General features: G+C 38.7%; 1 protein-coding gene across 3 annotated transcripts in view; it reads right to left on the reverse strand.

Annotated features, from left to right (window-relative positions):
• Window positions 1-13,504, reverse strand: part of ITGBL1 (integrin subunit beta like 1) — a 221,731-nt gene that overhangs the window by 99,363 nt on the left and 108,864 nt on the right. For all 3 annotated transcript variants that reach the window (XM_007461525.1, XM_007461527.1, XM_007461526.1), the window contains 2 exons: window positions 11,371-11,511; window positions 8,656-8,796 (listed from right to left, as the gene is read on the reverse strand). In XM_007461525.1, the coding sequence (XP_007461587.1) occupies window positions 8,656-8,796; window positions 11,371-11,511 (282 nt within the window). The remainder of the gene's footprint in view (window positions 1-8,655; window positions 8,797-11,370; window positions 11,512-13,504) is intronic.

Below are 13,504 nucleotides of genomic sequence, written 5' to 3' on the forward strand. Positions count from 1 at the left end.
GAGAAAAGGGAACCCTCTTACACTGTTGGTGAGAATATAAATTGATACAGCCACTGTGGAGAACAGTATGGTGGTTCCTTAAAAAACTACAAATAGAACTACCATATGACCCAGCAATCCCACTACTGGGCATATACCCTGAGAAAACCATAATTCAAAAACAGTCATGTACCAAAATGTTCATTGCAGCTCTATTTACAATAGCCCGGAGATGGAAGCAACCTAAGTGTCCATCATCGGATGAATGGATAAAGAAGATGTGGCACATATATACAATGGAATATTACTCAGCTATAAAAAGAAACGAAATTGAGCTATTTGTAATGAGGTGGATAGACCTAGAGTCTGTCATACAGAGTGAAGTAAGTCAGAAAGAGAGAGACAAATACCATATGCTAACACATATATATGGAATTTAAGAAAAAAAAAACTGTCATGAAGAACCTAGGGGTAAGACAGGAATAAAGACTGTGTCCTACTAGACCTACTAGAGAACGGACTTCAGGATATGGGGAGGGGGAAGGATAAGGTGTGACAAAGCGAGAGAGAGGCATGGACATATGTACACTACCAAACGTAAGGTAGATAGCTAGTGGGAAGCAGCTGCATAGCACAGGGAGATCAGCTCGGTGCTTTGTGACCGCCTGGAGGGGTGGGATAAGGAGGGTGGGAGGGAGGGAGACGCAAGAGGGAAGAGATATGGGAACATATGTATAACTGATTCACTTTGTTATAAAGCAGAAACTAACACACCATTGTAAAAAAAAAAAAAAAACTGTGGTAGCATAAAACAAATCTGTGAAGATGGTCAGAAGCTATCAATAGAGATTTTTAGAATTAAAATCTGGTCCAGTTAATATCAAAAGAAGTCAGATTAATTGTGGTTGCTTCAACAAATTTTGCAAAATGTACAGATGCACTAGCTAGAAGAAATCTCTGCAAGTCTTTCCCGTTTCTGCCCTCATATTCACTCTTTTCTTTTTGTTCTATTTTCCTCACTCAGTCTTTAATCTCTGTGCTTTTCCCCGCTAATGTTATGCAGCTTCACTTTTCTATCCCTTTGCTATTTCTGTGCACTACTACAAACTCCAGGGGTAAATGTGGCCTGTAAGGTCTTCACCTCTACTCCCTGTGCATTTAATGCAGCATCACAAACATTCTCAAGGATTACTCCTATAAGTGTCCGTGTCACCTCCAGGCATCACCAACTCCAAATAAAGTTGGGAAGACGATATAAAGTGTGTCCTCACTTTTACCATGTGTGTGATGATCCCTAAGCTTCCGTGCTTCTGCCTCAGGCTTGTACCCCAGCCCCTGCTTCATTTGATCAAAAGACGCTCTCAAAAACAGCTGCAGGGGCTTCCCTGGTGGTGCAGTGGTTCAGAGTCTGCCTGCCGATGCAGGGGACACGGGTTCATGCCCCGGTCCAGGAGGATCCCACATGCCGCGGAGCAGCTGGGCCCATGAGCCATGGCCGCTGAGCCTGCGCGTCTGGAGCCTGTGCTCCACAATGGGAGAGGCCACAACAGTGAGAGGCCCGCGTACCGCAAGACAAAACAAAACAAAACAAAACAAAAAAACCAGCTGTAGTCAATTGTGTACACACTGGAAAGAACTGATGAGATCGTGTCATTGCTGTGTTTGGCTTGGGATAAAAGGTTTGGCCTTTAAATAGGAAAGTATCAAAGTGGGAGAACATCGCCTGGTTCAGGACGGCCACTGCTCCTCAAATCATCCACTGACGTGTCTTCTACACTTTGCCATTAGAAACCAACATGCACTGAACAAGTTCAAGCTCAGGAAAGAAGGGTTATGGCATATGGATGACTTAAAGTAAAGCATCCGTAATGAAATTCCTGAGAGTCAGTGAATATATGACAGCCAGGTTAAATGATGAAATAGTGGCATATAGAGTTTTTCTGAAGGTTTCATTGTTTTGGGAAAGTAGAAATACCTAAATCAAATGCCCCAATGAAGATCACAGAAGAAGCAAATGTAAAAGTAACAGAGAAAAGGTTTAAATAACTAGTCTAGCATGATGAAAAATAGTATCGACAGTGGTACTGCCTAATCTAAATGTTGATCAGAGATTAATTTGACAAGTTAAAACATAAACATAACTTTACTTTCACAGTAACAAAAATTAAATATGTTCTACATCTTTTAATAACTCAAAGTCACACATTGTCAAAAATATGTTATAGATCCCACTTTAAATGAAACTGTACTTTTTCTATAAAATCCTTCATGGTATTTTATCAGTGGAGTTAGGAAAATCAGTTAGAAATACAATGTATTGATACCAGATTCTGAAGCAGGTATTTAGCCTTTCAGAAAAGGCAGGAAATCAAAAATTGAAACTGCAATTTCTTTTCTGAGGTGACAAGTTTCTCAATTCCAGCATAAAAGTTATGCCAAAGACAGAGAGAGAAGGAATCATTTTATAGCGATAAAATGAAGATGAAAATGCTTGGTTTTGATTTATAAAGTAGAGTTTAGAAATGATAAAATCTATTTAGCGTGAAAATCCTTTAGACTGCCATACCATACTATATCAAGGTCTTTCCTAAACAAATAGGGAAAAAAAGCATAAGTGAAGAAATTAGGAGGGCTGTGTCTTCCATCTAAATGTGCCACTAAGGTGGATGGACCTAGAGTCTGTCGTACAGAGGTGAAGTAAGTCAGAAAGAGAAAAAAAAATACCGTATGTTAACACATATATATGGAATCTAAAAAAAAAGGTTATGAAGAACCTAGGGGCAGGACAGGAATAAAGACACAGATGTAGAGAATGGACTTGAGGACATGGGGAGGGGAAAGGGTAAGCTGGGACCAAGTGAGAGAGTGGCATGGACATATGTACACTACCAAACGTAAGGTAGATAGCTAGTGGGAAGCAGCTGCATAGCACAGAGAGATCAGCTCGGTGCTCTGTGACCACCTAAAGAGGTGGGATAGGGAGGGTGGGAGGGAGGGAGATGCAAGAGGGAAGAGATATGGGAACATATGTATATGTATAGCTGATTCACTTTGTTATAAAGCAGAAACTAACACGTCATTGTAAAGCAATTATACGCCAATAAAGATGTTAAAAATTAATTAAATAAATAAATACATGTGTCACTAGTTCATCTTTCTGGCCTTTATCTCACTTTATCTTGAAAAGGAGAGAACTAGAAGAAGTGAATTTTACCACACTGATCTGAAATGTCATGCTTCAATGCTAGTTTGTCAAATCTAGGTGTGTATATATACACATATATTTGGCCTGCAGGAGTTAATTTCATTGATTCTAACAAGGATTCCTTTAAACTCTGTAGGCAGAGGATTGACAAAATAGAGATGAAAGGTACAGAATGTTATTGTTTATCCCTGATAGCAAATATGCAGAACATACATTAGAGAACTGCTTTCAAAAGGCCTATGAGCATTGTTTGAACACACACACACACACACACACACACACACCTATGACAATGAAAGAACATGGTGTCTAGTTTGGGTATGTAAATGGGATCACAGCCTGAACTGCATCACAAGGGCAGGAATTTGGCAGCAAGAGACACATCAAGTGGCATTACAGCCATGCTGAGCTTTAAAGGCTCTCAGGACATTATAGGAGAGCGTGCTGACACCAAAACTTATTTTTTTCTTTGTAATCATTGAGCTCTTTTGCGTTAAGCTATCTAGCCTCAGAAACATCAATGCAGGACAAATGTAGTTCTATCCATTCCAGAACACTCTTCTTCCATAGAGGATATTTCTTGCCTTAAAAATGATCAAAAAATGCTCACGAACTGGAATCTGGTATTTACAAGTAGCTTCCTACAAAGTAATATGAAGACCATCAAGAGAAAAAAGTTGGGGGGGGGATAAGTTAGACCTAACTAGTACTCGATTTTTTTTAAAAAAATCCATTTGATATATTATTTTCCCTTTCAAGACAATGCAAACTGGATATATGTAATCATTTCCTTCAGTTTCTTTCCTTAATGCTTTGGTAATCCATAAAGACAAATTTCCCCATGTAATATGGTTCTATCAAATGATTCCACTTTCCAAACCAAGGGAACTCTAAGCCAGGACTAACTTTGTATTTTCATCATGTTGATAGGCAGGAACAAGCTGAAAAAGTGGAAATTCACACTGCAGCATATTTTTCCTATTAAGGGATTTAGGGAAATAGACCAGAGTGATAAACAACCATCAGGAATAAAGAAGTTACTTCGTAATCAGAAAGTCAATTCAGGGGAGCAGCTCATAGAATCGAAGTAACAGAGCAGTTGGTACACTTCAGGATGGCTGGTCATGCCCCTGCCATTTTAGTCACACTCAAAAGTTGTCAATAGTATCATCTTTGAGCCATGTGTGTGTGTGTGTGTGTGTGTATTTTTGTGGGTATATGAGTCATGTTTGTGTGTGGACGAATTCATGTGTCAGTGAACAACGTTTAGGAGTGAAATGAAGAATGAATACAACTGATTTATTTGGAAGCAGGGAACATGTTTCAAAATTTGTATCCCACCCCCTATACCCATGATGCCTTAGGCACAAAATATTTACATTTACGTGCATTTTTGAATAGGTGAACGGATACAGTGGGAATGAATGAATAAAATGAGAAGGTCAATTAAACAAGATAACTATAAACCAATGGGAGATTTCCCTTGGACTTAAATAAGCTCAACACTCTCAGGAGGGCAAGAATGGGAGCTAAAAATAAAGCTGCATTTCATCTGAGCCTTATTACACTCCAGCCCGGCATAAATCACTAGACAATATCCACGTACTTGGGGTACTTCCGTCTTATATCACTAAGGTATCAACACATTCAGTAATCAACTGCATGGCTCCCTTCCTGTGGTGTAACTTCGGCAGGCAATTAGGAAAACCGTGAAGACTAATAATTCACTAAGCATCATATATGGAATTCTACAGATATAGTGGGAATGAAGAAATACTCCAGAGGTTGATGCCTGCCCCAGATCAAAATGATGTTCAGAGAAGCTTAGTTTTATAAGAATTTTGAGCATCCAGAGGACAGCTCTTCCTTACCAAAATAAAGTAAAATTGAAGAATTTTATTTGCATCACTTGGAGATTAAATTACATGAGTACTTAGGCTCATGTAATGTGTTTTCAGATGACGCTTAAGGGCAGTGTGAACTTTGTCAAGTTGCTTAATTTCTTTGAACATTTCCTCTTCTGTTAAACTGTGGCTAAGAAAAAATAATGTGGATAATCATGTCTCCTTCTCTGAGTTAGGGAGAACATAAAATGGAATGAGGTGTGTGAACGAACTTGATGGGTATCTAACAGAGCAGGATCTCTGTCAATGTGTTTCTTCTTTCCTAAATTTCTCATTTTAAGTTTGAGAGACAGGCTGTGGAGAACTGTCCACATTTAATTCACTTCAACAAATAAATTAAAAAATCATAATCACAGCCTGATGTTTTATTGCTCAAATCACAGCCTACTACCCCATCACCTCTTCCCACCCCTACCTGTCTACACCCAGGGCATAGACACCACATATAAATTCTCTCCTAAACTCTTCCCATGAGAAACTCTACCAACCACACAACCATAACTGCCTGATCACTTAACTTTCTCTATAATGTTCTAGCATAGGGAAGAATGGAAAATGTGAGAAAGAAGAAAATAGGGAGCAGGAAGGAGGGATGGATTAGATGAAGTGGAAAATTTCAGATTCCAAGGAGACCTCCTCAATGGCTTCCACCTGCCCCACCTATGTAGTAACTCTACCCCTAAATAACGTGCATCAGGAATTGTGAGCTTATAAAAGGATCCAAGTGTCAGCCTAAGTGTCAATGCCCATCTTCACCCCACGGCCCCATTCCTCACGGTGAGATGGACTAGCTCACATGACCCTGAATTATCACTATGATGTAGTGATAATTCAGTAGTGTAATTTGAATTTTCAAACCCCACTCCAAAATCAGGATCATGGGTTTAACAAGAAAGAGTGTTCCCTATGTTTTAAAAAAAAAAGCATCTTATCAGAAAATCACAAAATTATATGTAGTCTGATTATCTCTTTATTTTCCTATTTTAATTTATGTGAATTCAAGTTTTATCACACAATCTTAAAAATGACAACCTTAAATGGTGTTCCCTGAGCCCTGGTATAGTTTTTTCCTGACAACTCAGTGTTTATGACTCTGTAAATTCTCATGTTCAGCCCTGATCCTTCAGAGTCGCGTATTCAACAGGCTGAAAAAAATGATCAGCTTTGGTTTGCCATTGGTCCTCTATGCCTGATACGTCTAGAAACGAATTTGACAATGTTCTTCTATATTCTCCATTTCAGTAAATGGCACCAACATTTACCCAGACAACCAGACCTGAAACCTGGTGACTATAGCACTCCACTGCCTAAAACCATCGCTAGCATTGCCTTTAGAAGAGAGTCTAGCTCAGCAGCAAGGTAAAAAGTCCTTCAGTCCTTATTTCTTGCTAGCTTTACCCTTCGTTACTTGTACATTCTGGTAATAACCAAACTGAGTCTAGGCCCCTGTACAGATCTCATGCCTCTTTCCCCTCTGCCTGGGATGCCCGTTGCATCCCTCTTGACCCATAAGCCTACCCTTTAGGGCAGAACTGTACGTGCACAGTGATCCAAAAGCATCATGCGATGCATGTCATACATCACCACCTCTGTGAAGAGCTTCACCCTCCTAATTAAAATGTCAAATAAGCCCATGCCCCGAGATTCTCAACCCCCTTCTCTGCTCATTTTAGTCTACAGCACAATGGTCATGAAAATATATAGCACTGACCTACTATACATTTTGTTTTTTGTCTCTCCAGGCCCACCAGGATGTAAACCCCCCAAGGAGAGGACTTTTATCTGTTGTGTTCATTGCTACATCCCCAGTATAAGTAAACATATGCATGAATATGCCAATCTCCCACACGATAGTATATTGAAATGTATGTTTACGTGGCAGTTTTCTTTGCTAAACAGTAAATTTCTTAAGGTCAGAGCCTAGGCTTTTTTATATTTTAATCCCCTAGTATCTCACACACTGCCTATAGCATAATTAGCACTCAATCAATGTTATATTAAATTGAAGTTTAAGCTTAAACAAAGATTCATTCAGTAAAGAAAGAACCTTTAGATTTCTTCAGATTCAGAGACCTTGTTAACATTTTGATTTTAGCTGTTAGTGGTGGAGCCTTCAGCAGGTTATGGAATTCCCTGAACCTCAGTTTCCCCAATTGTAAAATGAGAACAAATATGTTCCCTATGTTCTAGTCTTTTATGAAGAATAAATGCAAATTTGGGAAGTGCTTTACAGACTGTCTGGCATACAGAAGTCACTGAATAGCTGCTAGCTGTTTTATTCCCATGGTGTTGATAATGAGGATAATAAAGAACACTCACCCAGAATGAATAACAGAAAAACCTGGAAAGGGCAATAGTCTTTGGTCCTTGCCTTTGGCATTGGACTGACCCCATTCCTGGGGTGGGACAGTAAAGACCGTGCCACCAACAACTGCACAGAGCCCTGGGATGGAACCACAAATGAAAGCTGCTGCCTTGTGAAGTGTCTTTTTGAGAATGTGGTCCCCATGAGCTACGTGGTATATACTTCAATTTCTTTGGGTGTGTCCTGCCAAAGGACAAAATGTTTAGGAAATGTTTTAGGAAATTCTCCCAAGCACAAGGGATCATCAGAAGAGGGAAATTCTTCTGCAGTGGGAAGCTTTAGCAGCAGGCTCTCCTCAGCCAGGACGGAGAAGTCTTTGCAGTTGCATAATCATAATAGGGCAGCTCTTTTATCTCCCTTTGCTGGCAAACTTTCTGGAGACAAGCGGCGTTTCCTCTCTATATCCTTGTACCAACCAAGCAGTCAAGCATAAAGACGTGTATATGCCCATGTCTCTGTCTTCTCGATTGTCCGATATAACCAGACTGAAAATGAGTAACTCTACTTTTGCTAAATGACACTTTTTCAGATAAATCTGACTGCCTGGTTTTTTTTCCCCTTTGCACTATTAGGAATTCTGGCAGGATGTATTATTTTTTTCCTTTGTATTTAGATTCCAAACTCCATAATGTCAAGGATCATGTTTGTCTCCTTCACTGCTGGTACCAGTGGCCCACAGGCCACTGGCAAATAGTACCGAGAGCCTGGAAAATAGTATCTGTTCCATAAAAATTCATGGAATAGAATTTTTGAAACCACTAATTGATATTCAATTGTAGGCTGCACTGCAGAACAATTTTAGTATATAAATCATACCAAAGAAGCAATGCATTAAACTACCCATGAGAACTATATTGTCCTAAGTCTTGTACTATATTGATATGGCTGCCATAATGGTACCTCTCCTGTTCACAGTCAGGTCTGCTAGCTTTGTTAAGTATTCAATACTTGGAGGTAATAGTTCTTCTTGGTGAGGAATTAGGCTAATTTTCAGAGAGTAGGTGCATTTTCATCTCAAATCTTTGCCCAGTGGGTGATTCCTCTAACAGTTTTTCACGTTGCTATTAGGAGTCCTACAGATACCGAATTCTTTAGAAGGCGCATTCCATTCTTTTATGGTTTCTGTGAGAAGCCAAATGAATCTTGAAAATGGGGAAATGACTATTTTCTTATTTCAAAACAGGAGTTAGGCGAGCACTTACCAGAACAGAAGTCGTCAGAATATCTGTCATAGACAGCCTTGCAGTCCCTTTCATCACACTCACAGGTGTCCCCATGAATATCCCCCCAGTCTCCAGTCGGGTCAACATCATGGCAAGAACATTCACCACACACACAAATCCCTAGAGGGTAAAAATAATTTTAAATGGGTCTAGTGAAGAAAAATCATGAGAGAAAGCATCTTACACATTGCTCTTTTTTTTTCTGTTGTTACTTTATATTTGGAAAATACACGTATTCAGGAAAAATATTCTATAGAGGAAAACACCATCTAAAGTTAACAGTAGAGATTCTTTAATAAACAAAAGTTATTATCTATGTCTATACTTATGTGCGATTGCAGGATGTGAAATGAGCACCCTGCTGGTTTGACTCAAAGATAATACCAGTACAATTAATGTAAGATGTAATCCTTGCTCTCAAGAAGCTTACAATTTATTTGACCAAAAAAATGCTAATGAAAAACAAACAAGCACCTAAAGTACTAATGTTTTGTAAACTAGGACATAAATACTGTAAGAGTTTGGGGAAGGGGAAATCAGTGCGGGCTGAAGTAATTAAGGTAGATGGTTTGGATAAGCATAGAGAATGGGAAATGTTCTAGGAGGACTGAAAGTAGAACAACTCAAGGAAAGTCAAGAAAGCAAGAATAAGCAAAGGAGGGTGGGAATGGACGTGAGGATCCTAAGTAGACCTGACTCATTGGAGCAGAAGGTGCATATTAGGAAGACTAAATAGTAAGGTTGGCTGGATCAGATGAGCTCAGGTTATAGAGGACATTGGTGTAGGTGGAGAGATATAACTTTGGTCATTGGGAGATTTGTATAGGAGAAATGCTTAGTTGCAAATCATATTAACTTTGTGTGAATTTTAGTAATCATCTTTAGGGTAACCAGTTAATCACTGTGAAAAAAAAAAAAAAAGGTTAAATCCCTTTCTTACCTCTTAGATCAAAGTAAATTCTAGCTAGATTAAAGATTTAAGGATATAAAATAGAACCATAAAATATGAAATAAATTCATTTTTATTCAAAAGCCTCAAAGCAAATTATTTAAAGGAAAAAAGAAAAAGCTTTAACGACATAAAAATCTAAAATTTGGGTTGGGGGCAAGACACCAGAAACAAACTAAAAGATAAAAACAGCTAAAACAAGTGGTCATATGTATGTAAAAGACAAAGCTACTTTCACAAACATATAAACAATTCTTATGAGTTCATATCTAAAGACAAATATGCCTACAGCAAAACAGACAAAGGCAAAGAACACCAATTGGAAATTCTGTGGAGAGAAGTTATGATGATAGATAAACATAAAAATGTTTACCACTCAAGCTACCATGATGAAGGGGTGAGGGACTTTTAAACAATAGTGAGTTAGAAATTATTTCAGACATACGAATGACAGAAATAAAAAAGATTGTTAGGATCAAGAGTTGTTGAAATGTCCAAAATGTCCAACTTTCTGGGTGGCAATTTCACAACTATACTTTTTAAATGTGTGTTACATATAACATAGCAGCACACTTCAATTAACATATCTAAAGGAAAGGAAAAGTACATGTACAGGGATATTAAATATGATGGTATCCATGTTACTGAAAAACCACTAGTGACCTAAATGTTCATCAATGGGGAATTCATGCAGTCATGGCCCATGCAGAACTTATATATTAAAGGAAAATACAGGTGAATTAGCAGGATATATAATCAGATCTACTCTGCAAAAATTAAAGAGAGGACTTTTCTTTATAATTTTGGTCCCAAGGTCAGGCCTTTTGCTTTCCTTTCTCTCTATGTACAGAAACCTGGCGCATTTCACTCTTCTATGACAGCCTGTAAAAAAGATAAAGTTGGTTGTGTGCCCAGGATTCCATGTAAGCATTACCTACTAAAGTGTATCATTCATTTAGAGAAATGGAAAAAAAAATAAGTTTCCAGCTTTCTAGATTTTTACTACTGTATAGAAGGAAATTGACCACTCACTGATATCTTCAAGTAGTCAGAAGAGTCCAACATGGCTCTTTATCTACCAGTACAGCTGACAAAGGGAAAAAGAACAAGTATTTGCAAGGATTTTCCTAAAAGTGTTTAAAACTATTTGATTTGATATCAAACGCTTAGTTAACTCGTGTTAAATTATGTTAGCAATACTAATATATTTTTTAAATTCCTGCTTAAAGTCACTCTCAGTTCCACATGGCTATATTTTGTTCAATATCACATTTTTATTATTGCATATAAAAGTTAAATGACTCCATATCAATTCTGTATCGCAACACAAGCCTTCAATTTACTCATAATTAAGATGAGAGTTTTTTTTTGGAATGCTCTCCGGATAATTAGATGCTCATGCTGTAGATGGTTCTGTTAGTCAAGAGACATTCAACAGAAATATCTACAAGAATTGCCTTTTCCCTGTACTATGCCATTTCTGGATGGCTGCCAAAGAAATTACAGTCCCTGTGTTAACTATCTGTTCAGTGAAGCTGAAAGTATGACAGCAACTTTCTTATCTTTCTGCTTTCTGCCCAATAAAAAATAAGAAAGAGAAGTTTGTTGGTATAGGAAATGTTGATTTACAACAAACACTATAAAAGATGACTTCCACATGGAAGGAAATATAGAGAAACGCTGGGTTAATAATTAAAGAGGTTTGTTTTTTCCCAATTACATAGTAACGAGTATGAAAGACACACCTCTGTTACTGCAGACTCTGCCATCTGGAGATGTGCATCTTCGCTTGCTCTCCCAGGGGGTGATGTCACACTGGAATTCGCATTTATCTCCATGCCAACCAGCCTGGCAGTAACAGTTTCCACAGTAACACTTTCCGTGGCCTTTACCCAAAATGAATTTTATACAGTGAGGAAAAAAGCAACTTTTAAAAGCAGAATTAACTTTCTACCTCTTGGTGATCATTTTTGCCTTTGGAAATAATCCACCTGCTCCACAGCCCTTGCTTAAAATAATCAAATTATATAGTTTGCCCCCAAAACATCACAGGTGTGCCTATACCTACATAATTACACACAAAAAGCAAGTCAAGGTGTCCTCTAACTTGTTCTAGCCAAGTGGCTGATTAAAATGACAGAATTTTAAAGAAATGGCATGAAAGACTGTGCAAGTCTATTATGTTCCGATCTCAGATGTTTACATCAAACTCAAAAGTATATAAGCATTCACTCTAAGAGCATTTCTTGATATTTGAAATCAACCATTGAGAAAGCAATGGTGCATACTTCCTTGGATGCACATTATTTTTTTTTTTTTTTCTTGCGTTATGCGGGCCTCTCACTGTCGTGGCCTCTCCCATTTGCGGAGCACAGGCTCCGGACACGCAGGCCCAGCGGCCATGGCTCACGGGCCCAGCCGCTCCGCGGCATGTGGGATCCTCCCGAAACGGGGCACGAACCCGCGTCCCCTGCATCGGCAGGCGGACTCTCAAGCACTGCGCCACCAGGGAAGCCCGGATGCACATTATTAATGACCATTTCTTAAACCAGAGAAAATATTTCATCTTTTCATTCAACTGTGTCCTGCAAGCTGTTGTGTCTTACCACATGGAAAAGAGGTTTTCAGCTAAATCAATGTTTAGTAGTCATTTAAACTACTAATTACAAAGAAAATACCACGGACCCTTGGTCTTTACAATCAAATTCCCCTCCTATCTGTCAAGAGGATACAAATGCTAGGTAAGGACGGCCCATCATTTTGTGTCCAGAGGCCTCCACACAATTTCAGCTCCCTCCATGCTGTAAACTGTTACTCTGCTTGTTTGTACTTATGTCCAAACAATCTGTAATCAACGGTCACATCATCGCTTCCTGCACCCATGTCCAGCAATCCTACAAATTCCCAAAAGATGACAATACTTTTATCCCAAATCACTTTTTATATCCTCCCTTTTTGTAGTTATGCAACCCAACCATGAATGTATGTCCTTGTTCTTGCAAATCTGATGAAAACCAGGGCCATTTTGGTTTTTAGTCTATTCTTTCTGGTTTATAGGAATTTATGTTTTATCAGAGTCTATGGCTAAAGTCTTTATTCTTGCCTCTCTCTTCTTCAACAGTCATCATCCCAGAGGGCCATGGGAAACTAACTGTGAGGCTATTTTTCTTTCTAAACACTATGGCATATCTGGCCAATGCCAAGAGTGTCAGTAGGGCCTGAGACACTCACATATGAAGGGAGAAATACAGTAGAATATTCTGGTCTCATGACATTCTTGTCTCTCAGATGAAACTTCCTGCCAGCAGGCATACATGAGAGAGACAGAGAGAGCGAGAGATGAAGAGAAAGTGCTATGGCGAGATAGAGAGAAAGAGACAGGGACCCAAGCATACCATGCCATGTTTTCTGTCTAAATGAGCTATAATCGGGGTATCCACAGAAAACCTCTTTTTAAGCTAATAGACAATGATCATTTCTACAGCAAATTTTAATTTGTTCACTTAAGCAAACATAAAGGCTATCAAATGGTTTCATCAATAATAAAATATTAAAGCTATACATTTTTTTATAAACTTCAAAATATCTCTATATGTATACACACACACACAAAATCACATTCCAGTATTACATCACAAGCCTTAGGAACTTGAGGATTACACTGGAAGAAAGCAAGACAACTTTTCCTAGGAGTCAGGATTTTTTTTTAAAACTTCAAAAAGTAGAATTTCCACTATAATCTCAGAAATCTTCAGAAATTTATTCCTCTGTCATTGTAGGAAATTTATTTAAGATGCTACCTATGGGGCTTCCCTGGTGGCGCGGTGGTTGAGAGTCCGCCTGCCGATGCAGGGGACGCGGGGTCGTGCCCCGGTCCGG

The sequence above is a fragment of the Lipotes vexillifer genome, unplaced genomic scaffold (genome assembly GCF_000442215.2).
Source record: "Lipotes vexillifer unplaced genomic scaffold, Lipotes_vexillifer_v1.1 scaffold655, whole genome shotgun sequence".
Lineage (NCBI taxonomy): Eukaryota > Metazoa > Chordata > Mammalia > Artiodactyla > Lipotidae > Lipotes > Lipotes vexillifer.